The sequence below is a fragment of the Euphorbia lathyris genome, chromosome 2 (assembly GCF_963576675.1).
Source record: "Euphorbia lathyris chromosome 2, ddEupLath1.1, whole genome shotgun sequence".
Lineage (NCBI taxonomy): Eukaryota > Viridiplantae > Streptophyta > Magnoliopsida > Malpighiales > Euphorbiaceae > Euphorbia > Euphorbia lathyris.
In genome coordinates, this window is record NC_088911.1 from 135,890,632 (window position 1) to 135,915,562 (window position 24,931).

A 24,931-nucleotide genomic window follows, 5' to 3' on the forward strand; every position below is an offset into this window, starting at 1 on the left:
CAGGCCGGAGCGAGGAGGCGAGGGGTGTTCAGTAGAATCAGATCATTTCCTGGATCAGACCGCCGAAAGCTTGGGCTAAAGTGAATCGCAATGGTGCGAGCAAGGAAAATCCTGGTATGGCTGTATGTGGAGGGCTGATTCGGGATGAAGAAGAAGAGTGGTTAGGCGGATTTGTTTGTAACTTAGGAATATGCACAACAACATTGGCCGAGTTATATGGGCTTTATTATAGAATTGTTCTAGTGTGGAGGAAAGGAAGGCAGAAAGTGGTGTTCGAGGTTGATTCGTTATCAGTAATGAAACTTATCAATCAGCCTGGCCAAGTAAACCATAAACATTACTGGTTGATTGAGGAATGTCGGAATCTGTTAAAGCAAGTGGGAAGTCATGGTTGTTCCTACCCTTTGCGAGGGAAATAGAGCAGCCGATTGGTTGACGAACTTCGCAGGATCTTTATCCTTTGGGAATCACGAGTGTGACGGTCCTCCTGCAGGCCTGCTTGACATCCTCAACACTGACAAGAGCGGAATAGGCACCCTCTCGGGCTGAAGAAGTTAGTTTAGTTTGTCTTTTTCTTTTCTGTCTTCGGGGTTGCTTGATAACTCTTCCCTGTCATAAAAAAACTGTCAATCTTAAAATTAATTAAATATTATTATATATTAAGCGCAATACTTTAGTCTTCGACTAGTTAAAGATAAAATTTTGACCCATTTTGAAAGTTAAGATTAAATCTACAGATTCTTAGAAACAATTCAAAATAAAATAAAATTTAACCTTATCTAATTTTTTGATTTTACTCTCATTTATTACTTGGGGGATTAATTTGGTAAGGAAGTAAAAGACGAGTATGCAAATATAGTAAAAAGGAAGCCCCATTTTGCAAAACTCAATTTTAGTAAAGGAAAGGGTGAACACGTAGAAGTAGTTTAGGTTTAGATGATGGGGTATTTATCGGGGGTTAAGGTAGAGGAAGACAAAAGCTAGTAGGAGTTATTGTATTTTTTATGCGAATCATGGATGCGATTTTCGATCTATGCTCATCGTACCAATTTGATGTGGAAAAACTTAGGAGAGATTTCCTGAAATGTGGTACAAGGTTGAGATACCATGCACTAAGATGAAAATAATGAGTCAAAGGAGGGGTGGCGATTTGGCAACCTCATTCTAATGGTTAAGTTAACAGAGTCTCGAGAAAGAATATGGGAATAATTCTAAGGATTAAGAGATGAGATATCTTGATTATCTAGCATCATTTCCCATTTATAAGGTTCATATGTATTTTTCAGAATACCAATTTCTGTATCCTAACCGACCCTTTATGCATGTGTAAAAAAGGTATTGGGAGTATGTCACCTTACAAGACTACTTTGATTCATGGTGTGCAAACTGTGCCAATTCGAAAGGTAGATGAGTGTGTCCATTCCATTGATCCATGTGTCTAAACTGTTACCTTTCCATCATTGTTTATAGTGGAGACGTATGATTGGTCTACATCTCCAAATGGCTACTTTTCCATCATTATTCCTAGTCGAGACGTGTGATTGTCCATGTGACATATTTGATTATTCCTCTATTACCAACATATAATTTATTTTAGAGAAATGGTATAAAATTTGCTCAATATGAAAGTGTAAATTTAATGTTAAATAATTTCTATATAATAAAAATGATTGAACAAATCCATTATTCCCTCTTATCAAAATAATTATCACACTTGATCAAAATGCATTAAATAAAAAATGAAAATAATTATCACACTTAGATCAAAATGCATTAAATAAAAAATGACTGATTTACATTAAATTTATAGAAAATTGACTAAAATACCTTCCATTTATTAGTTGAAATAATGATGGAGTAGTTAGTGTCAAACTCATTAATAATGATAAAATAGAGAAAATTTTATTTGATTGTTATTAATGAGTTTGACATTAACTATTCCATTGTGATATTAATAAGTGGAAGGTATTTTAGTTAATTTTTTATAAGTTTAATGCAAATCAGTCATTTCTTTCTTTCTTAGTACTGATTAAATGTCATAATTATTTTGAAAGGGATGAAGTAACACATTTATTCAAATTCTGTTATTTAATAGAATTTATTTAAAAATATTAAGGATTTTACCCATTTTGAAATTAAGATCAAATCTACACTTTCTCACAAACAATTGCATTGAACCTTATCCAATATGTTGGTTTTACTCTAATTTATTACTTGAGAGTAGGTGAACATTGGTTCGGTTCGATTACTAATCGAATCCAATTATCAGTTAACCAAATCGAAATAAGTTATATTTCAGAAATCAAACCGAACCGAATAGAATTGATAGTCGAATATTAATAAAAAAAATTTAGTTCGGTTCGGTTACCAATCGAATAACTGAAATATATAAATTTCTAATTTAAATATTTAAAATTATAATTTTTTATGCAAAAAAATACATTTCTTTATGATAAAAAACATTGTACATGCACTTCGATTTATGGAATAAAAAATAAGATTGTGATTTTTTTATTTATATATAAACTTCGGTTCAGTTTTGGTTAAACCGATATTTTTTTTACAGATAACCAAACCGATGACCACATTTTGTCTAAATTAAAACCGAACGGAACCCAAATAATAAGTAAAAATAACCGAAACGAGCTAAAATTTCAGTTCGGTTATAATAGGGACATTTTATCCATATCTTTTGGGATAATTTACGGTTTATTCTTGAGTTAAATAATTAAGTTTAGTGTTTAGTTTTATGCATATTTCAATAAATCAACGAGAAGTAATAAATTATGTACTTTTAGTTAATTTTAGTCATTTTGAATCTCATTTTGTTATAAATAAAGTAAATATATAAATCAAGTAATCTCCAGTCCAATGGTTGTATTTTATAGGCTCAAAGAATGCACGCGAGATGCAAGAGATGGATAATCAAGCGAGAAAAGGGACAAAACAGCTCCACACGGTGTGCCAATCATTCCACACATCGTGTGGAGTAGGGCCTGATCCGGAGAAGTGGCACGAGGAGCTGACATGAAGAAAATACACTTTTAAGGTCAGAAACTGACTCACACGGTGTGCCACTTAAGTGACGCGACGTGTGGGTATGCCCCTGCCAAAATTGATTAAGTTCTGAGCTCTCTGCTGCAGCAGCTCCATCTTTGGCAACACACAATTCTTTTCGATGATGACATGTTGATTTTCAGCGACAGAATACTGACCTTTAGCGATGACGAATCACCTTTCTAGACCAAGGAGAAAAAGACACCCAAGTCAAAGGAAAAGACAAGCAAAGGGGACAAGGTGTAAAAGGGAGAAAAGAGACAAATATTGAGACATCATATGCTTCATTATTTCGTGTGGGGCCCATCTTCTACATCAAATTCAAAGTATTCTTACAACCTTTATACACATTCAAAGTCTTCCTTCAAATTCAAAGTCTTCTTTCAACATTCAAAGTCGTTTTACTTTATGTAATTTCAATTTTGCCACTATGACTTATAACTTTCTCTGTATAAAGTAGCTTAAAATCCAACTATAAGGAGGAGAGATATGAAGTTTTATATTAAGTTTAGAATAAAGTTTATATAGAGTTTATATTCAATTTTTGTGTAATAAAATCCTTAGACCTTGAGAGTTTGTTGTAATTCTATCGTTCCTCCGACGAAGTTACGTTCCACCCTCGTTCACCAAGCTCGAGAGTTCCACCACCAAATCCGAAGCGACGGCTTTGAGTCCGGTTAGCTAGTTCTAAGGGTTGATTCTTCTTCCCTTTTTACCTTGTTAACTAGTTTGTACTCTTCCTATGTGCTAGATTCGGTTGTATTCCGCATTTATGTTTTCCACAATAATAATATATGATTACGGTTTTCAGTTTCACTATACTTGTTGATATTTATTCCTTGCTTTGATTCTCATAATTGATTATTGTGTAGGTCGCTTACGAACTTCGAAATCCAATAAGATTCACATAGGTGTTGCCTTACTGGAATTGACAAACCGGAAACCGTAGGAATTGATAAGCCACAAAACTTACATGCCCTATTTTCTGAACCTAAAAATTAGAGTCGCCTTAAAAAGGAACCACGATCTAAGAACCTTACAAAGTTGTTCGGTTTATAAATAATCGTCTTTGCAAGAGTAAATTAGTACTCGTATACATTCTGAAGTATTGTTTGTCATATGTTGTAACTTATCGCCACTTGTATCATTCCATAAGGGTTTGAAATACATAAAAACTGTCTCACCCATAGTTTAGAGGTAGTTATAATTGTCACAAACCAATCTAAAGTATTCGCCGCCTATATAACATGTAGAACCGAGTAGTTTAATACTTGTGGGTATAAATCCCGTGGATTCGATATCTGGACTTAACCAGATTTATTACTTGATAACGACAGAGTACACTTACCCCTTAGTTGTAGAGTTGGAGTAGTGATCACCTCGAGTGCATCGCTACGCTTTACTCACATCAGGTTATCTGTTTAGTCATCGTTTACGGGTTATCTTGCTCACCCGTGCTTGGGGGACTAGTTTGGTAAGAAAGTAAAAGATGAATATGCAAATATAGTAAAAAAGAAGCCCCATTTTGCAAAAAAATCAAATTTAGTAAAGAAAAAGGGTGAACACGTAGAAGTAGTTTTGGTGGAGAAGAGTTGTTCCTCTTCTGTTCTCTCTCTCTCTCTAACAATTTCCTCGTCCCTTCCATCTCTTCTGTTCTTCCTTTCTTCTCTGCTTTCATTTCCCCTTTATCTATTTTATCTTCCATCTTTCTAGGGTTTCTTTTCTCCCAAAAGTTACCATCTTTAGTCCCACATCTTCTCAATTCAATTTCACCTAACTTTTCACACGTTTTCATTAACTTTTGCGATAATCCAATGGCGTCTTCTGATTCATGGACTTCTCGTCTCTCGACTTCTTCTAGGCGTTATCATTCTCGATCTGGTTCGGTTTTCCGATAATGTGAGGGTTTTTTTGTTTTTGTTTTAATTGAATTGTAATTTGACTTGTTAATTACTTTGTTGAATTCAGATCTGTATGAAGAAACTGAGGTGGATGAGGATTTGAAAGCCGAGTTTCTATGTCCGTTTTGCGCTGAGGATTTTGATGTGGTTGGACTTTGTTGTCACATCGATGAAGAACATCCTGTTGAGGCTAAGAATGGGGTATTGTACTTCTCTTTCTCGCTTTGGATTTTAATTTGATTGTGTTATTGGTCTTCCATTGAGGATTTGTTTAATTTCGAGATTGTTTGGGTAATTTTTGCAATCAATTTAGGAAAACATGATGATTACTTACTCCATTGTTGCAATGTGGAACTCTCTGGTTTAGTTTTGTCCAACTGTTTGTGAGAATCATTTGAACTTCTCACTGTGTTGATAGTAGATATGACAATTGTGTATATAACATGAGATGAACCCCACGCGAGTTTAGTGTGTTAGTGTTATTAACCTTCTGTTTGGATGAAGTTTAAACAAACTAACATTGTTTAACCTTGCTTAGGAAGGAGTTTAAATGTTAAATGGAGTTGAATTGATGGTTAGTTAGTTTGAGTACCATCAAATTGGAGGTTTTGGGAGGTTTTTCTGTATATATCTTTATAAAACCTTCAAAAATCTTCACTTCCAACATGCTAGTATGATTGATTGTTTAGGGGGTGTTTGGTTGCTCCTTTTCATGCTCCTGTCTGCCTTTTCATTTTCGCTTCAAAATGGAGAGTTTTAGGTGTTTGTTTAGTGACATCCTTTTTGCCCTTTTACACCTGAAAAGTAGTCTCTTACAAAAGCAAGGAATCTCTGCTTTTCTTTTTCCAACAGCAAACCGTAACAGCAACAGACTTAGGAAAAAGACATAGGAAACGTTATTCTAAAACATAACCTTCATGAAATAGCCTTGAAACGACAACAAAAACGGACATGTCACGGACACGAAAAGCAGAAATGCTACTAAAGAGGAGTGTTTGTGCAACATAGCCTCCGTCCAAGCTAACTCTGAAGAATTAATGGGTCATTTTGGATTGACATGAAATTCATTCCCAAAGTTTTGGGTTGGGTTAGGGTTTACCCACTAAACCAAAAATGACACGAATATATAAAATTATTATATCTTGTCATATTTTGATACTTCACCTTAAGTAGAGGTAATAAAAATTACAAGTGACCTAAGAACGAGACTCAAACTTTCCATATTTTTGTATGTCATCCCTAATAGTGATAATAAAAATAAACGTTACTTGTGAACACATTATACAAGCCAATATGATATTAGCGGGTGGGAAGTTTATTAAATAAATTTTGGGTCAAACTTTTGGATAGTAACGTGTCATTTTTGGGTTGACATGGAATTCACACCCAAATTCTTGGGTTGGGTTAGGGTTTATGTTGCAGGGAAACTCTTCTTCATTAGCGTTTCCGTTTCCTAGCTATGTTTTTTTTAAAATAATGTTTCCCGTTGTCCCTTTTTGTTTCCGTGCAACATAGGTTAGGGTTTACCCACTATACCAAAAATGACATGAATATAGAAAAGTATTATTATATCCTGTCATATTTTGACACCTCACTTTAATAGAGGTCACAAAATTACAAGTGACCCAAGAACAAGACTCGAACTTCCCATATTTTTTGTATGTCATCCCTATAGAGATAATAAAAATAAAGATTACCTGTGAATACATTATATATCAGCGGGTGGGAAGTTTATTAAATAGATTCTGGGACAAACTTTTGGATAGTAGGGTTAACAGATAAATCCAAAAATAGCATAAATATTTAGAAGTATCACTGTTTTCTTGAATTTATTTAAATGTCACCATTAACAGAGTTATTAAAATTACATATGACCCACGAACACAACACGAAAATGGCACGAACCCGATTGGGTTGACACGATTGTGACACGAATTTTTTTTGGGTTGGATTAGGGTTAACTCATTTGACACTATCTGATAATTGATGATACGAACTCGACTCGCTTACAGAAATTGCCACTCCTAGTTGCTAGTAAAGTGATTTAATAGTTAGTACTTTTCAGGGCATGTGTTTCTTTTTTTCTTTTTGGTTCAACTCTAGATTTTGAATGCTTGATTTAGTTAATGATGCTACTCATTTCGTATAATGAAGATGTTTTAAGATACTGTTGTTTGAATTAGGGCTGTCAATTTCTGACATGACAACACGATTTAGAGAAATAAATCCGCCTTAAGCAACTTGTTCGACACAAGTATCAGTTTTGTTATATTTATGTCATATATAATCATGTGAAATTCTAATACATAGATTATATAACACGACAACCCGTGTTTTGACACTCCTAGTTTGCATTATGTGTTACAGGTTTGCCCAGTCTGTGCTAAACGGGTGGGAATGGATATTGTTGGTCACATTACTGTGCAACACGGCAACTTCTTTAAGATATCCTTTTACTCGACTCGACTCTGCTTCAGTTTTTGTCATGTTTTTATATTCCTGCATCTGTATTCATGGAAAAGTTGTTTGTTTGGAGTTCTAAAAATTGGTTATATATCCAAAGAGTTTCTTCAAATTTTTCTTATATATATGTTTTATGCCATTTGGTTCCTTCCTTGACTAGTGATTACATTCAGAGGAGAAGGAGATTGCGCAAAGGCGGAAGTAATACCGCATTTTCTTTATTGAGGAAAGAGCTACGAGAAGGAAGTTTGCAATCCCTTCTCGGTGGATCTTCATGCTATATTTCTTCATCCAATGCAGAACCTGATCCGTTGCTTTCTTCATTCATATTCAATCCACCTTCCATGGATGAGCCATTGAGCATAAAACCTCCTTCTTCAGTTGAAGTAGGATCATCAGTCAAAGGGAGCACAAACGAGGAGTTTCGAGAAAGGTACCGAACTCTGCTCAAACTCTTACCTATTTCCACTCAAAACTCGTGTGAACAACTGTGCAACGACAAACTCAAATTGGTTATGATTTTTTTCTAATTCGAGGTTTAATGGTGACAGAAAAGTCGAAGAATCAGTGCTATCGGACAAGGATCAAGAAGAGAAAACGCGGAGGTGCAAGTTCGTGCAGGGATTGTTGCTGTCCACCATTCTTGATGATGAGGTATGAATTTAGGGGGATGGTAAAAGAGGAGTTGTTAATATTATAGTAGGGAATGGGAGCAGAGCTAAAAAGCAAGATAAGATGTTCAGTTTTTATATAAACTGATAATTCGGTAGGTCAGATGAACGTTGTATTATCGCTGTATTTACAACTTTATGCGCATAATGAAAGATGGAAGAACTTATATATCTACCCGCCTCTTCTCGATTCTCTCTCTATCTATCTATAAATTTTCCCGGGTCTAATGTTCATGTTCGTGTTTGGGTTGTCTGTTGTTTGAAACATCGGCTTCGGAAGCAAAGAACCCGATGATTTAATCACCGCGTTTAATGACAGATGTGGCATCTAACATTTGAAACTGGTGTTTTGAACACGGATGTCAACTGATTAAACAACTGCTGCAACTTTTTCAGCTGCAGCGACATAAATTAATTGAATATAATTTAATCAATAGCCATCACGCTTACAAGCGAAGTGGGAATAACAGGAGATACAATGAACGATAATGCGTGGAGCTCTAGCCTTGCAACTTTATCAGCTGCACGGTTGACCTCTATATGAATAAAATGAAAACTACGGTCTTGGCGAGTTCCCGACAATCTGCCAGGATGAGTCCGGTACTCGAGTAATCATTTTCCTCATTTTGTACTGATGAATTGATAACTAGTTGTGCATCTCCCTCTACATTGACCACAGTGTCCCCTCGGTGCTTGATCAAGCTAAGTGCTTCGCGGTAAGAGATCGCCTCAGCTAATGTTGGCAGAAAATTGCCGCAATGAATGAACCATTTGCTTCTCGTATAACTGCTCCAATCCCGATTTTTTAATCCCGATTTTTTCTTCCCCCATTCTGACTGAGGTGTCAAAATTAATCTTTATTCCTGTCGTTGGTGGCGTCCAGCTTCGGTGTTGGGCTACTGGTTGCACATAGGCTGCTGGTTTGTTGCTACTCTGCGCCTGCCGCCACGAAGACAAGAAGTGAGCTCCTCTCTATGCGATATCTGCCAGACGAACCACATCAGTGTGGCCCAGGCCCCTGCTTCCTCTAGCGAATTGCTGTGTATAGCCTTTTGCCACCATTGGTGAAAGTCCGTCTCATCTGGGCTGGGTTCGCTTCCGCCGCTTTGTGTCTATTGACTTTTTTTTCACGATTGACTCTTTATTTCACGTCTATATTTTTAAGTTCTTTCTTAATTTTTTCTTTGATGAATTTGTTTTTATTTGGACTTTGGTATAATATAAAGTTCAAAATAAAATTTAAGGATCATTATATGTAATTGAGGAGCTGCACCTAGGGTTGGAAATGAACCATACCGCTCATGAACAAAAGCTCGGCTCAGTTCGATTTATAAACGAGTCGCTCTTGATCACGATTTAAAGGCTTGATCTGTAAACAAACCGAGTTTAAGCATGGCAAAACTCGGTTTGAAAATTCACGAGCAGACTCGATTATAGACTCTTGAATAAATTCGATTATAATGTTCATGACCAACTTCGATAAAGACTCGTGAATTAGGAGTAAATTACACCAATGGTACTTGAACTTTACCCTAATTCACACTTTGGTACCTAGATTACATTTTGTCTCAAAAATATACCCGAAGTAACGATGACCGGACAATTTGTTGGATCAAATAAATAAACTTTCAGAGGTACTGAGGAAGAGTATAATTGCTGGAAGCTTCTGACTCTCTTGCCTTACTACTTTGTATTGATAGGTATTTATAGATTACAAACATGACTCTTAGTAAACCACATTAACTCTATAAATACAGATACAGACACAGGTACATAAATGACTCTTGGACACCCTATAAATACAGATACAGAAATGACTCTTGGATAATACACTGAATTAAATTAAAGACTATTAATTATAAGTTCATTATTTCAACACACCCCCTTAAACTTATAATTTATCCCTTAGTTACACCAAGAACAGCTCTCAATCTGCTGAAATCTTCCAACTTCAAAGTTTTAGTAAAAATATCAGCAACTTGATCTTTGGATGGTACATGCTTGAGTTGAATTTCTTTCCTTCCAATGCATTCTCTAATAAAGTGATACTTGGTGTCAATGTGTTTGCTTCTATCATGAAAGATCGGATTTTTAGCCAACGCAATAGCTGACTTATTATCAACAAAAACATCAGTTGCTCCATCTAGAATAAACTTCAAACTTTTTAACATCCGTCTCAACCATATTGCATGACAAACACAAGAAGCTGCTGCAACATACTCTGCTTCACATGTTGAAAGTGTAACAATTGCTTGTTTTTTAGAACTCCAAGCAAAAACAGCAGTTCCCATAAAAAACACAAAACCAGTTGTGCTTTTTCTATCATCAACATCTCCTCCCCAATCACTATCACTGAATCCATACAATCTGAAATTGTTCTGGGAAGAGTAAAATAGACCGTAATCCAGTGTACCTTTGATGTATCGAAGTATTCGTTTTCCTGCCTCCATATGAGTCAAAGTTGGAACCTCCATGTAACGACTGATGAGTCCAACTCCATATAAGATATCTGGCCTTGTACATGTCAAAAATCTCAGCCTTCCAACCAACCTTCTGAACAAAGTTGGATTCACCTTTTCTTCATTATCATGCTTTGACAACTTATTTCGACAATCCACTGGCGTAGAAGCTGAATTGCATTTATCCATCTTGAATTCTTTTAAAATAGCTTCTGCATATGACTTCTGAGACAAAAAGACACCTTCATCACTTTGCTTAACTTCAATGCCCAAATAATATGACATCAGCCCCAAATCCGTCATCTCATAATTATTTGTCATCAACTTCTTAAATTCTTCAATCATCTTTTGATTAGATCCTGTGAAAATTAAATCATCAACATACAAGCATACATACATTATTTTTCCATCCTCATTCTCCTTGATAGACAAAGCATGCTCATATGGACATCTTGTGAAACCATTCTTCTGGAAATAGTCATCGATGCAAGAATACCAAGCCCTTGGAGCTTGCTTAAGGCCATACAAAGCCTTTTTTAACTTCAACACCTTATCTTCTTGCCCTTTCACAGTATAACCCAATGGTTGATTGACATAAACTTCTTCTTCAAGAGTTCCATTTAAGAATGCTGATTTGACATCCATTTGGTGAATTTTCCATCCTTGTTGAGCTGCCAAAGAAATAACTAATCGGATTGTCTCGATTCGAACCACCGGAGCAAAAACTTCTTCATAATCAATTCCGGCCTTTTGAGAAAAACCTTTTGCAACAAGGCGAGCTTTATACTTCTCCACTTTTCCTTTGGCATTTTTCTTTATTTTGAAAATCCACTTCACTGCTACAGCTTTTTTTCCCTTTGGCAGTGTTGCCAATTCCCAAGTGTCATTCTTCTTATGGAATTTATTTCTTCATCCATTGCTTGTCTCCATTTCTTTTCCTGAACAGCTTCTTCAAATTGTACAGGTTCTGTATCAGCAAACAAACAGAATAAAGTAGCGTTATCTACTTCTTCAGTTTCTGCATAAATATCACTCAAACTTCTCATTCGAGGCTGCCTCTCTGATGAACTTTCTGGGGATGAGTCTGTCACATTTGTCTGAGATGTGGAAGGTGAGTTTGGTGGTGTGATAATTACATCTTCATTTTGACCTGCAAAATCATCATCATATACAGGAAGAAAATCATAATTTTCATCTTCTGGAATCTTCCAATTCCAAGAGCTTTCTTCTTGAAATTCTGCATCTCTGCTTATCACAACTTTTCTATTCCGAGGATTATAAAATTTATAACCTTTGGAATTTTTTGCATAGCCAATAAACACCATCTTCTCACTTTTATCATCCAATTTGCTTCTCAATTCGTCAGCAACATGAACATAACCAAGACAACCAAATACTTTTACATGAGAAATATTTGGTTTCTTTCCACACCATGCTTCATTGGGGGTCTTTTGCAAAAGCTTCTTTGAAGGACTTCTATTATTTAAATAGACTGCACATGTTACTGCTTCTGCCCAAAATTCTTTTGGCATACCTTTGCACTTCATCATGCTTCGGGTCATGTTAAGAATGGTTCTATTTTTCCGTTCCACGACACCATTTTGTTGAGGAGATCTTGGAACAGTAAGCAATCGACGAACACCATTATAATCACAGAACTGATTGAATTTCTCAGATGTGAATTCTCCTCCTCGATCAGTTCGCAATGCTTGAATCTTCAAACCGCTTTCATTCTCAACTAGTGCTTTAAATTTTTTAAACACTTCAAATGCTTCAGATTTTGCCTTCAAAAAATAAACCCATGTTTTCCGAGTATAATCATCAATAAATAATAAGAAATACCGGCTTCCTCCATGTGAACTCGGATTAATGGGACCACAAATATCTGCATGCACCAATTCAAGTGGTTTAATGGTGCTTGACAAAGACTCCTTTGGAAAACTCCTTCTGAATTGCTTCCCGTACATACACCCTTCACATACACCTTTCTTCCTTTTCGCTTTTTGAGCATTCGTCAATTCCTCCTCATTTTCTGGCTGCTCATATCCAGTTTCTACCATTTCCCATACATCTTGGGAACCCAACAAAGCCTTCATTCTAATGCACCAATTATCATAATTTTCCTTTGATAATTGTGGATATTTGTATGAGATCATTCCATTCAACATTGTAGAGAATTTTTGCTGGCTCTGATACCAATTTGTTGGATCAAATAAATAAACTTTCAGAGGTACTGAGGAAGAGTATAATTGCTGGAAGAAATTCTCTTCTGACTCTCTTGCCTTACTACTTTGTATTGATAGGTATTTATAGATTACAAACATGACTCTTAGTAAACCACATTAACTCTCTATAAATACAGTTACAGACACAGGTACATAAATGACTCTTGGACACCCTATAAATACAGATACAGAAATGACTCTTGGATAATACACTGAATTAAATTAAAGACTATTAATTATAAGTTCATTATTTCAACACAATTAAGTATATTTTACCGGTTAATGGCCGATCAATGCGATTTTGACGAGTAAATTATACTGATGGTACCTGAACTTTATCCGAATTCACATTTTAGAACCTATATTTCATTTTGTCCAAAAAATACACTCCAAGTAAATATGACTCAATATTTTAGTATACTTGACCGATCAGTGATTGATCAACCCGAGTTTGACCATTTTAAATTAAAAATTGAGACCAATTGTACAATCAATTAACATAAAATTATAATATTGTCATTTAGTTCATAAATCACAATATTATAATTTTATGTTAATTGAGTGTATGGTGAGTCCCAATGTTTAGTTCATGTTACCCGGTCACTAACCGATCAAATGAACTAAATCTTTCAGCCACCTTTACTTGTATTATGCTTTTAGGATAAAATAAAATCCAGGCACCGAAGTGTGAATTATGGTAAAGTTTGGGTACCATTAATGTAATTAACTCATGAAACTCATGTTGACCGGTCATAACCGGTAAAAATATACTAAATTGTCCGGTCATCGTTACTTCAGGTATATTTTTGGGACAAAATATAATCTAGGTACCAAAGTGTAAACTATGTAAAGTTCAGGTACATAGTTTACACTTTGGTACCTAGATTAATGACTATTATATATTTACCCCCTCCGTTTTTTTTTATATATCGTTTAAGGTTTTTCTTTTATCAAAACCAATGCAATATTAATGACTATTAAAATGACTAATTTACTATTAATATTTCTTTCTCATGCAAAATTTCTCTCTTGTTAATTTGTGTGGCTTAATTAAGATTATTTATATTAATAGTTATACCCCTCTCTTGCTATAAATAAGGATAAATTAGATAAGAGTAAATTGGAGAAAGCATTACCAAAAGTGCATTGGTAATACAAAACGATATATAAAAATGAATAAATCAAAAAGTCTAAAATATCATATAATAAAAAATAGAGGGAGTAATAATTATAATTTAGTCTAAAAGTCTAACGTTTATAGTCATGAACAATTTTACCCATAATGTTGATAGTCAATAGCAATTTTACTCCTAACATTGGCAAGCTGGATCAATTTCAAACATTATTATAAATTTCAGATATTTTATTCCTTATTCTGCATCAATTGCACGTCTGTTGATTCTAAAAAAAGATCTCATATTTTTTGTGAATTAATAATAGAATTAGATATTAATATTTTTAAACTCGGTGAAATGTTTGAATTTTTTATCCAACTCGTACAAAAATACAATATATTTTTTTTGTTCTTTCACGTTTAATCATATGTTTGTGATTTGTGTTACTAATGAGTGGTAAATGACGCACATGTTAGGGATGTAACGGGGCGGGGCGGGGAATGCATTTCCCATCCCCATCCCCATCCCCGTCTCCACGAGCTAAACGGGGACAAACTTATTCCCATCCCCGTCCCCACGGAGATCCCCATTCTCCATTTACAGACGCTCCAAAAACGCTATCCACATTCCCCATTTCCTATTCTTCGCGGGGAACCACCGTTTATGTTTAAAAAAAATCAGTAAAGACAAAAACGATTAAGAAACAATGGCTAATAATACCAAGTATTAATAATCATTTTCAAAATTTTCAAATAAAAAAAAACTAAAATTTGAAACAACCAACCACCTAATTAAAATGTACTTAAATCATCCAAAAAATCAATTTTGACGGGGAATAATCGAGGATTAATGGGGCGGTGATACCTTTCCCCATCCCTGCCCCATCCCCATCACGAGAGATAAAATTATCCCCATCTCCATCCCATGGGATCCTTATCGGGGATCTCTCATCCCCGTCGAGGCGGGCCACCGATAGGGACGGGGAATCCCAGCCCCATTTACATTCCTAGCACATGTGCAGTGTCGATGGCAAGATTCATGACCGAGAAGACAGTTTGATAAATTAATTATGAAATTGATTTAACTTGTCAACGTTAAAGGTAAAATTGCGCCTTATCTATTTAAAAAAAGTTTTGAATCTTGGGTAATTAATTGGTGCAATACTAGTAAATCCGAAATTTTTTTAAATGATATCCAAGAAAAAAGTTTTTAGAAAAATTCATAGAATTCGAGGAGCTCGTTCGCTTGGACGAAATGATAAAAGAATATCCGGAAATACATCTACAAAAGTTTCCTATTGGAATCCAGAAACAAACGATAAAATTGATCAAGATACACAATAAGGATCGTATCCAGACGATTTTGCACTTCTCGACAAATATAATCTCTTTCGTTATCCTAAGTGGTTATTCTATTCTAAAATATAAATTAAGTTCACTTCTCCCCTAATCCCCTTTTCATTTTCACCTTCCTCTCTTCACAATATTTTTTATTTAATGACTAAAAATGAGGTTTTTAATGTTTATACATGCAAAATAATTTTTTATGAATATGCTTTATAAATTGCTCATGAACAAAATAAACGAGATGCTCGTGAGTAAGCTCATGAATAAAAGAAACGATCTGCTCGTAAGCAAGCTCACAAACAAAATATAAACAACTCGCTATCTGAGTGTATGAACAAGATAAAGGCTCATGAATAAATGAGCTTCTAAACGAGCCGAGCTCAAATGAAGTTCGGTTCAAGCTCGTTAACATTGTAACGAACCGAGCTTGAACAGACCAAAACTCAACTCGGCTCTATTACATCCCTAGCTGCACCCAGTAATAAATAAAAAAAAAAAAGGAATTAAACTGATCTTTTAAGAAAAGTTAATACGAGAGAATCTTAGAAATAAAAGCTACATCGTTAATAATCTGTCAGCTATATTATCATCAATATCAGATTTTTTTTTTTTTTTTTTTTTTTTTAAGTTTCGGTTGAGTATCCATACGAAAAATTCTCATCTCAAAATTAGAGGTAGTGAAACAGCCAAGCCTCATGAATGATGAGAAATTCTACAACAATCATTAATTTTCCTCCCAAAATAACTAGAGTAAAACTGCTTCTCATAAATGAAAAATGGGATAAGGAACCAAAATAGGCCTACAGTGTTCGAGGAAGTATACAAAATAGCATCAATATAGACTTAACGTTTAAAAAAAATACCAATTTAGACCTCAATAATGGAACGAGACACGTCATTGATATTACTCTATTAAGTTTTGTTAATTGTACGTGAAGGGAGAAATCAGAACTTAACGGAGTAATAAGAATGACGTGTCCAATCTATTATTATCGAGGCCTAAATTGAACATTTTTTAAACGTTAAGTCTATATTAGTGCTATTTTGTACTTGAAACCTAAATTGATACTTCCAAAAAACTATAGACCTATTTTTGTACCTTATCCCATACAAAATTCTGAAGAGTGTCATTCCATGTACAACTTCAAAAAATGAAAAATGGACACAAGACGTGCACAGTGCACAGGTACATGCCCATTTTTCACTAGTCGAGGTTTATACAAATCATTGCCTTCTATAACTTCCATTTCTTATACTCAAAAACTCTCAACGAGAAGCTGCACCTCATAACCGAGAAATTCTACAACAGTCTCGGTCCATATAGAATCTCATCAATGAAAAATGGAAGCAAAAGACGTGCACAGTTGCACATCAATTTTTCACCGGTCAGGTTTATAGGCTGCAGCAGCCTACAACTTCCATTCCACATACTTCAAAACTCTGTGAAAAGCTGTTCCTCATAAACAAGGAATTCTACAACAGTCAGTATATAAAACTCAAAAAATGAAAAATGGACACGAAGGCATGCACAGGTACGCGTCCATTTTTCATTGGTCGGGTTTATACAGACCGACGTTCTTATCGGCTGCAGCAGATAGATATATGAAAGTCATCACTGTCATATAAACATATAGTTCACAGAAACTACGGGTACATAATGAACACAACAAAACAACTATTTACAGAATTTTTTTTTTCATCATCATCATCGTCTGCAATGTCATTCAGAATTAGCAGCAACTGAAAGTTCTCACTCAGGCCGACAAAACTGGATATAAGATAAAAGACATCATCATTCATCAACAAAGACCGGTAAATCTCTCTGACACGCGAGAAAGCGGACACTAGACCAGTCTCGGGCCCTTTGCTAGAGAGGCATATATGTTTATGGAGCCAACATAACTATAGGCAGAGAATCCTCATCATACATTGCTTCATTGGAGTTAAAACAACAATCAATAGTAGAAGACATTTAGCACCATGCGTCTAATCCTTCGTTTTTCGGTTTATAGCAGACTGAAAACTCACAGTTATCTCCAGTTCGAGTTGTGCGAGATAAAGAAACTGTAATCAGGATGATTTACTTGCAGAAGCCTAAGCCAGTTGTCAGCAGCCCGCAACAGGGAATTCACCTTTTGACTTTCATAAACGCCGTTCGGATTCCAAAACGAGACTCTAAACTTGTAGGAAGCAAGACCAAACGTCGTCAAAGGTAGCTTGAGTGGAGTGTCAGCACAGGGAGCCTCTCTAATGATAGAGCCCTGAGGTTGCATCCCATCAGTGTTCTGACCTGTAAACAACCACATAAAACCCGTAAGACCACACATGCGATCTGCTTAAAGCAGCTACAATCTGACACAAAAAACACATGCAGAGAGAATTTGCTAAACGAGGAAGGGAGAGACAGACGTACTCTGAGAGGTTGATAGAGAATGAAAAGTCAGAAAGCAGGCATCCAGATTCTGTAGTGTTGGACCGACTGGGATCCTATAAATAGGATACCACGCCACAGAAACCCAACTCGAGGGCAACAGATCGCAACTCTTAAATGTCTTCAGTTCTGGAAACTGAGATGCAAGAACTGAAATCTGCAGGGTGTTAAATAACAAATGTTAGTCCCGGAAAAATAAAAAAAGAAAGAAAGAAAGAAAGCTAAACTAGAAGATAATTTGGACTTGCCTTGTCAGCGAGAGGTTGCCGTGTAAACGGTGAGGCATGCTCCATATATTCAAAAATAAGCCGACCTGGAGGATTGGAAATCTCACATTCATCACTTGACGAACCTTTTAAGGGCTTATTTCTCAGTGAGAGTTTACTCAAATTTTGAATATTTGCATCCATAACATTTTGCTGGGCTCTAGGCCCCGAAACACCATTATTTACAGCTCTATCTGCTCCAAAGTCACTGCTACCATCACTACTAGTCTCCCTAGATGACTCGGCATCACTTTCCTCACCAGGTCTCCTGTCAAGGAATAAAAGCATCGAATATAACACAACGAGTATATTAAGTCGTGTAAATGATGTTCACACAGCTAGGGAAAATAATGCCATTAAACTCCAAATGATTATTGAGATATTGCAAAAAATACTATGCACTTCTCGTGCAGCCATTAGAAAGGCCGGAACCTTCTCTTCTATGGACTTTTTGTTATATTGCTTCAATAATTTTTCTACATGCAAGTTCACAAACCATGAACAAGGAGGCAGCAATTGCGTCACAAACAAATAACCAGGAAAATGAAGTAAAACTGGATATTCGTGAATAGAACTTTTCTACTGCTACTAAGAAATGTTAAAATTGTAATTGCGTCCCTATTTGAGTAAATAGGCACATCGCCTATATAGGAAATATCCCTTGGAAAAGCTAATGCCAGTACATATAATTAACTTTTCTTTGAACCAAATATCAATGTATTTAAAAGCATTGGCATAACTAAAGCATTGCATCCCTGTATTGCCTTAGGCTCAAGTGGTGAAAAAAGGCGATGGCCCAAACAGATCGAGGCACAATTTTGTCTAAAATACAGGAAAGCAAAAATCAACTCACTAAGCAATGAAAAAAGGGGAAAACAAAGACGGTTACAGAGTTTAGTAGTATGGCATGCAGCATCTTATTTATCTTCCTCTTTGTCTTATGTCTTTTTTCATTGCTAATGCCTTTGGGATGGGAACCTATGTTACATGGACTCGGCAAAAATGCCGCCGTACCGGTGTCGACACGACACGGATCCGGGTACGAAATCCGTGTCAGATTCGTGAGTGAACACTCGGATACGGCAAGCTCTGAACAGCCTCCATCTCCGGTGAAAGCTGAGGAAGAAGGTCTGCTGCCCTGCCGCCGTCAAATGTATCTTCTTCTTCGTTGAGATCTCAACGAAGAAGGTGCCCAACCCTACCATTTTTTTTAAAAAATTGGGCCCAGACGAAACGACGTCGTTTAATCTGGGCCCAGTTTTTTTTAATTAATTCTGCACGCCCGTCGTTTTGGAGTGCAGAACCAATGAAAATAAAATCCCGCCTAAAGAGTATTTAAAAAAAAAATCTAATTAAAGTAAAAGCAGATTAATTTTTTATATGAAAAAGAAAATTAAACTTAATTGGGAATTAAAAACACTCCTAGAAATCCAAAATAGAATTACAAGCTTCAGCCTCTCTCTTCTCAGACTCTTCTTCTCCCATCCTATCCCTAATTAATTGCTTCTTCCTTTCTCCAATACAGTTGATGGATGTTTAAAATTAATTGCTTCTCCCATCCTATCCCAACTTTTAATTTTTAATTAATACAGTTGATGGAGGTTTTAAATTTTGGGTTCTTTTTGGAATTTATATATATATATAAATATATAAAAACAATTATTCTCGTATCCCCGTACCCATGTCCAAATTTAGGACAGAGTCCCCATGTCCAAAATTTTTTAACTTGCCGTACCAGATACTCGGATCCGCACCCATGTCGGACACTCGTATCTGAGCCCATGTAACATAGATGGGAACCTATGTTACATGGACTCGGTAAAAATGCCGCCGTACCGGTGTCGACACGACACGGGTCCGGGTACGAAATCCGTGTCGGATTCGTGAGTCAACACTCGGATACGGCAAGCTCTGAACAGCCCTCCATCTCCGGCGAAAGCTGAGGAAGAAGGTCTGCCGCCCCGCCGGCGTCAAATGTATCTTCTTCTTCGTTGAGATTGTTTCAACGAAGAAGGTGGTGCCCATTGGGAACAATCATATGTTGCACGGAAACGGACACCCGGAAACGTTATTTCTATAAAAATTTAGCAAGGAAACAGTAATAGAAACAGACACAAAACACAAAAACGCTACTCAAAAAGAATTTCCGTGCAACATAACAGGTTTCACTTTTAGATATACTTGAATGAGAATTTTATTTTCAGAAACCTTGTATGCTGTTTTTTATTGATATATATCTGTAAACTGTTATAGTTTCAAAACTTCCAAACAAGACTTTAAGACTTCCTAAAATACCTTCAACCAATTACTAAAATTTATCTGATCTGATTCCTAAATTAATCATACTTTTCCGGCAAGCGTCACTTAAGAAAGGAAAAATAATCAAGTTAAACAAGTCCAATTACTAAAATTTATCCAATCAGATTCCAAAATTAAACATACTTTTTCAGCACACAAATCCGAAAAAAAAGTCGAATTAAATGAGTGAGCAGGAAAAAGCCAACATGAAGCCCTAAAAACGCCATTAGCGTGTGGCTTTCTTTACCAGGCAACTGCCTAGGTGCAAAAGGTCAGTGCCTCTTTCAAGTCGACTCACAATCTGTGTATATGGCAAAAAAAATTATTTTCTGGAACTTTGTATACTGTTTCGATTGATATGTATCTGTAAATTGTTGTAGCTTCAAAAAATCCTAAGAAGACTTTAAGACTTCCTAAAATACCTTCAACCAATTACTAAAATTTATCTGATCTGATTCCTAAATTAAATATAATTTTCCTGCAAACGTCACTTAAAAAAGGAAAAATAATCATGTTAAACAAGTCCAATTACTAAAATTTATCCAATCAGATTCCAAAATTAAATATACTTTTAATCCAAAAAAAAGTCGAATTAAATGAGTGAGCAGGAAAAAGCCAACATTAAGCCCAAGAGACGCCATTAGCGCGTGGCTTTCTTAACCAGGCAACTGCCTAGGTGCAAAAGGTCAGTGCCTCTTTCAAGGCAACTCACAATCTGTGCACATGACAGATAAATGACAAAACAGCAAGAGAAAACACAAGAAGAACAATAAGATATTGATAGGATACAGTCTGTATAATATTATCAAGAGCAAACCACAGCCAAACAGAGATAGAAAAGTAACGAAAAATGTAAAAATGTATCATCATCATTAGCCACGTCCCAAAAACAACTAACGCAATCATTTCCGTAACCCCCTCTGCCAGCCCACCAGCAGAATATAACCTTCTTTTTAACTTCTATCGTCATCATTAGCCACGTGCCCCTCCTTTCTCCTTGAATATACTCTCCATATTTTTGGCCCATAGCGACACTTGATTGATTACTGGACCTTTATACTTTAGATTTTAAATGCTATTAATAGGTATACGTATCAGAAAACGAGGTTAAAGTGCCTACGGATGTCAGACATCACGACACGTGATGCTATGAAAAGATATAAGTCAAAGCAGTTTGTCTCTATCTTCCAACGGAATATTATTTTGACGTAAAAGACATTTAACAACAGAAAAAATTGGTAATCATTGAAAAAAAAAAGACTCCGAGAAAGGTAAATGAAACAAAAAATTCCATAGGTCAATAGATCACCTACAACATATCATTTCGCCGCTAAATGTAAAAATGTTTCATCATCATAAGCCACGTGCCATAACGAAAAATTAAAAAAAGTATCATCATTACCCCGTCCCAAAAACAACTAACGCAATCATTTCCGAAACCCCCTCTGCCAGCCCACCAGCAGAATATAACCTTCTTTTTAACTTCTATTATCATCATTAGCCACGTGCCCCTCCTTTCTCCTTGAATCTACTCTCCATATTTTTGGCCCATAACGACACTTGATCGATTACTGGACCTTTAGCATTATCTTATCTATATCAATATACTTCAGATTTTAAATTCTATTAATAGGTAACGTATCAGACAACGAGGTTAAAGTGCCTACGGATGTCAGACATCAACACGTGATGCTATGAAAAGATATAAGTCAAAGCAGTTTGTCTCTATCTTCCAAAGGAATATTATTTGGACGTAAAATCCATTTAACAAAAGAAAAATTCGTAATTTAAAACCTATTATTAGAAAATAGCAACTTTTGAGGAACCCGTAGAACATTCGAAAACATATGATTTCCATAATCATAGCAAACTCTCAGTTTCCATATGCCAAAATTTACTTTCGGTACGACGATCACAAAATCCAGTTACAATTATAGTTAAAAGAACATCAGAGATCAGACAAGGTTATATACTGAACATATAAGGGTGAAATGTTATCTACTGAACATAACAAAGACCACTTCATTCCAATAAATCAGCTCATGTCAAGAAATGATAACTGCAAAATAAGGCAAAGCAATTGATAAAAGAAGAGATTTAAGTACAATAATAGCTCACCTTAGCCTCGGCAAGGGTCTAGATGGGTCTATATACAGTTGAATGCCAGACAAGTACGGAACATAATACTGCATAACAGTTTCAGAACCATTTAACAGAAGAGGAACACCAGCTCCGTACGCACTCCATTCTCTGAAAGATTCCCATAGATCCCCCAGTGAAAAGTACGAGTGACACTCTGATTGACGAGTCCTCCATCCCTTCATGCTTGTCTACAAAACCACAAATTCTAATGTGTAAGCGTAGGGTTTCTAAATATTGCTAAATAAACAACATATCGAACACTTTCTTGTTCATCAATTTTAAGGCCAGTATAGCTATATGAATGGTTTAATGCTTCCAAAACCTAATTTAATTACCTAATAACTGAGGCGGCGGGATATTAGTTGACAAAGTTAAAACGATAAACACCAAAAATAGTGAAGAGTTCGGAAATTCCATAAACGCAATCAGAAAAGAAATCAAAATTCGAAACTCTCGATTACCTTGGGCAAAAACTGAGCAGGAACTACAGGGGTAGTGGATTCCAAGAATCGATCTAAATTCGTTGAAGTCCCTTCGTTCCCTGAGCGGGAAGAAACCGAGCAATTAGATATTGACGACGAAGAACCCGAAGACCCGCATTGATCGGACTCCGCCCCCTTCTCAATCTCGGGAGCACAATTCTTGGAAACCAAGACCCTCTGCTGCTGCTGCTGTTGCAGCTTCTGTTGCTGCTGCAGCTGCTGCTGCTGATGCTGCTGTTTTTGTTGTTGTTGCTGCTGCTGCTGCTGCCTCCGCATCCCCGGAGAAACATAGAATCGGTTCTCACCGCGGGCTCGGGCGATCGAAACTCCACCGGAACCCGACATTGTAGAAGAATCCAACAAGAAACAGAGGGAAACCGATACAGAAGAAGATGAAACTGGTTGAAAGAGTCCTCGAATAGGGTTTTATCGATTACACAAAGAAAAAGGGAATTTGAAAAGGTTTGATGAATAGGGCAAAGTGAAAATGATTTTGCTTTGCTTTGCTTCCAAATGGCGAGACGAAGCTGAGATTTTTCTCTTTTGGGTTTGTGTGGTACTGGCCCAAAACTGAGAAGAAGAAGAATCCAGAAATTTATTGTACCATGAGATTTTGAGATGTGGCTGTTCGTTCCAGAGAACTTTTTCTTCTTTTGGACGATATTACCCTTCTAGATATTGGTAAACTGACGGATTTGCCCCTAATAATTGGTGTTGATATCTCAGTTTATAGATGCACTAATGGTAACTCAAGTTTAAGGTTAGTTTAAGAAGTTACATTAAATTTTTTAATTTCTTTTTAATTTTGATAAAGTGATTCAGTTTAATAAATTCAAAATGGCATCTAGATTTGAATGAGATTTTGTTATAGATTTTATTGGATTAATACCTTATTCACCCCTGAATTTATCCAAAAGCATTGATTGAGCTCTGAATTTTTAAAACGTTCTGATAGATCTGTCAACTGACTCAAAATGCCCAGTTGGGAGGTTAACGAGAGTGAGAGTTAGAGGAAATAATGTAATGAGAGCGGAAGTGATGAAAATAATGTTAGTTTTCATTAAAATGTTTCCATTAGGCTGTCGGGACGGACTACTCTATATTCGGCCATGCAACTTCTGACATGCAGATAGAAAATAAGATCATCACTAGTTGGAACTTCTTTCCCGATTTGGCCTTTGCTCATTTCGACCTACGCTTACTCCTAAATCCGCAGACTCCTACTTCAGGTTAAATAAAGTTAATTAAATTTTACATTCCATTAACCTTCTCCCTAATAAGAAATAGTAAGTTGCATGTGCTTTGAAATGTTATTTTAGGATTCACAAAATATATTAAAACATATTAAAAGGAATTTTTTCATTTGGAAGAGAAAAATAATTTTTTTACTTACTCAATTATAAAACGTATCCTCTTTGATATTAACAGCATATACCCCGACCTTGGTTGTTTTACTTTTTCATGGCGAGCGCAACACCCTCCACATGCAACTTAATTCTTTGGGTAGGGTTTTATAATAACAACTTTTAGTTTTTTCAATAAAAATAATAATATTTTGTAGTTTTTCACGAAATGCTCATTTTTAGAGCTTTTCATGAATAACTATTTGTATTTATTTGATGTTGACAAAAATATCATCCTTATTTCCACAAAACACATTTTTTCTTAACGTTATTCCTATCTCTATAATATTATTGCAGAAAGAATAAAGGTTTACTCGGTTAAATAAATTGTTATTTTTAATTTTTGTTATTTATTTTTATTATTTTGTATATTATAAATTTTATTTTTTTTACTTTATTTATTGATTAATTTAAAACATATTCATATTAGATATTTTACGTACTAATTAATCAAAATATTATCAAACACTAATAATTAACCAGCTAATAATAAATAGTTAACTAAAACCGTAAATATTTAACAACAATAATGATTATTAACGAACAACTGAATTAAACAAACCATAATGTTCATTTAATTATTATTTTTTACTTATTTTTGTTGTCTTTTTAGTTCAAGTAGTAAGTATAGAGTATTTTATAAGGATTAAGAAACAAAATCATTATTTAAAA

General features: G+C 35.5%; 2 protein-coding genes across 2 annotated transcripts; one reads left to right on the plus strand and one right to left on the minus strand.

The window, feature by feature from the left end:
• Positions 1-4,636: 4,636 nt before the first annotated feature.
• Positions 4,637-8,265, plus strand: LOC136220040 (protein DEHYDRATION-INDUCED 19 homolog 4-like). Its single transcript, XM_066007706.1, has 5 exons — positions 4,637-4,938; positions 5,026-5,159; positions 7,326-7,403; positions 7,589-7,854; positions 7,973-8,265. The coding sequence occupies exons 1-5, from the start codon at positions 4,872-4,874 to the stop codon at positions 8,079-8,081; spliced, it is 654 nt and encodes a 217-aa protein (XP_065863778.1). The 5' UTR covers positions 4,637-4,871; the 3' UTR covers positions 8,082-8,265.
• An 8,571-nt stretch (positions 8,266-16,836) lies between these two features.
• Positions 16,837-23,440, minus strand: LOC136220041 (uncharacterized). Its single transcript, XM_066007707.1, has 5 exons — positions 22,836-23,440; positions 22,351-22,562; positions 17,917-18,202; positions 17,651-17,825; positions 16,837-17,527 (listed from the first exon to the last, which is right to left on the minus strand). The coding sequence occupies exons 1-5, from the start codon at positions 23,199-23,201 to the stop codon at positions 17,268-17,270; spliced, it is 1,299 nt and encodes a 432-aa protein (XP_065863779.1). The 5' UTR covers positions 23,202-23,440; the 3' UTR covers positions 16,837-17,267.
• Positions 23,441-24,931: the final 1,491 nt, after the last annotated feature.

What these genes read in the sequence shown, in the direction of transcription:
- LOC136220041 (XM_066007707.1), bottom strand. Translation starts at nt 23,201, where the DNA reads ATGTCGGGTTCCGGTGGAGTTTCGATCGCCCGAGCCCGCGGTGAGAAC. An exon ending in GGCAACCTCTCGCTGACAAG is followed by an intron (nt 17,826 to 17,916) that starts GCAAGTCCAAAT and finishes AACACCCTGCAG; the next exon opens with ATTTCAGTTCTTGCATCTCA. An exon ending in TTCTCTATCAACCTCTCAGA is followed by an intron (nt 17,528 to 17,650) that starts GTACGTCTGTCT and finishes GGTTGTTTACAG; the next exon opens with GTCAGAACACTGATGGGATG.
- LOC136220040 (XM_066007706.1), top strand. Translation starts at nt 4,872, where the DNA reads ATGGCGTCTTCTGATTCATGGACTTCTCGTCTCTCGACTTCTTCTAGG. An exon ending in GCGTTATCATTCTCGATCTG is followed by an intron (nt 4,939 to 5,025) that starts GTTCGGTTTTCC and finishes TGTTGAATTCAG; the next exon opens with ATCTGTATGAAGAAACTGAG. An exon ending in AACGAGGAGTTTCGAGAAAG is followed by an intron (nt 7,855 to 7,972) that starts GTACCGAACTCT and finishes TAATGGTGACAG; the next exon opens with AAAAGTCGAAGAATCAGTGC.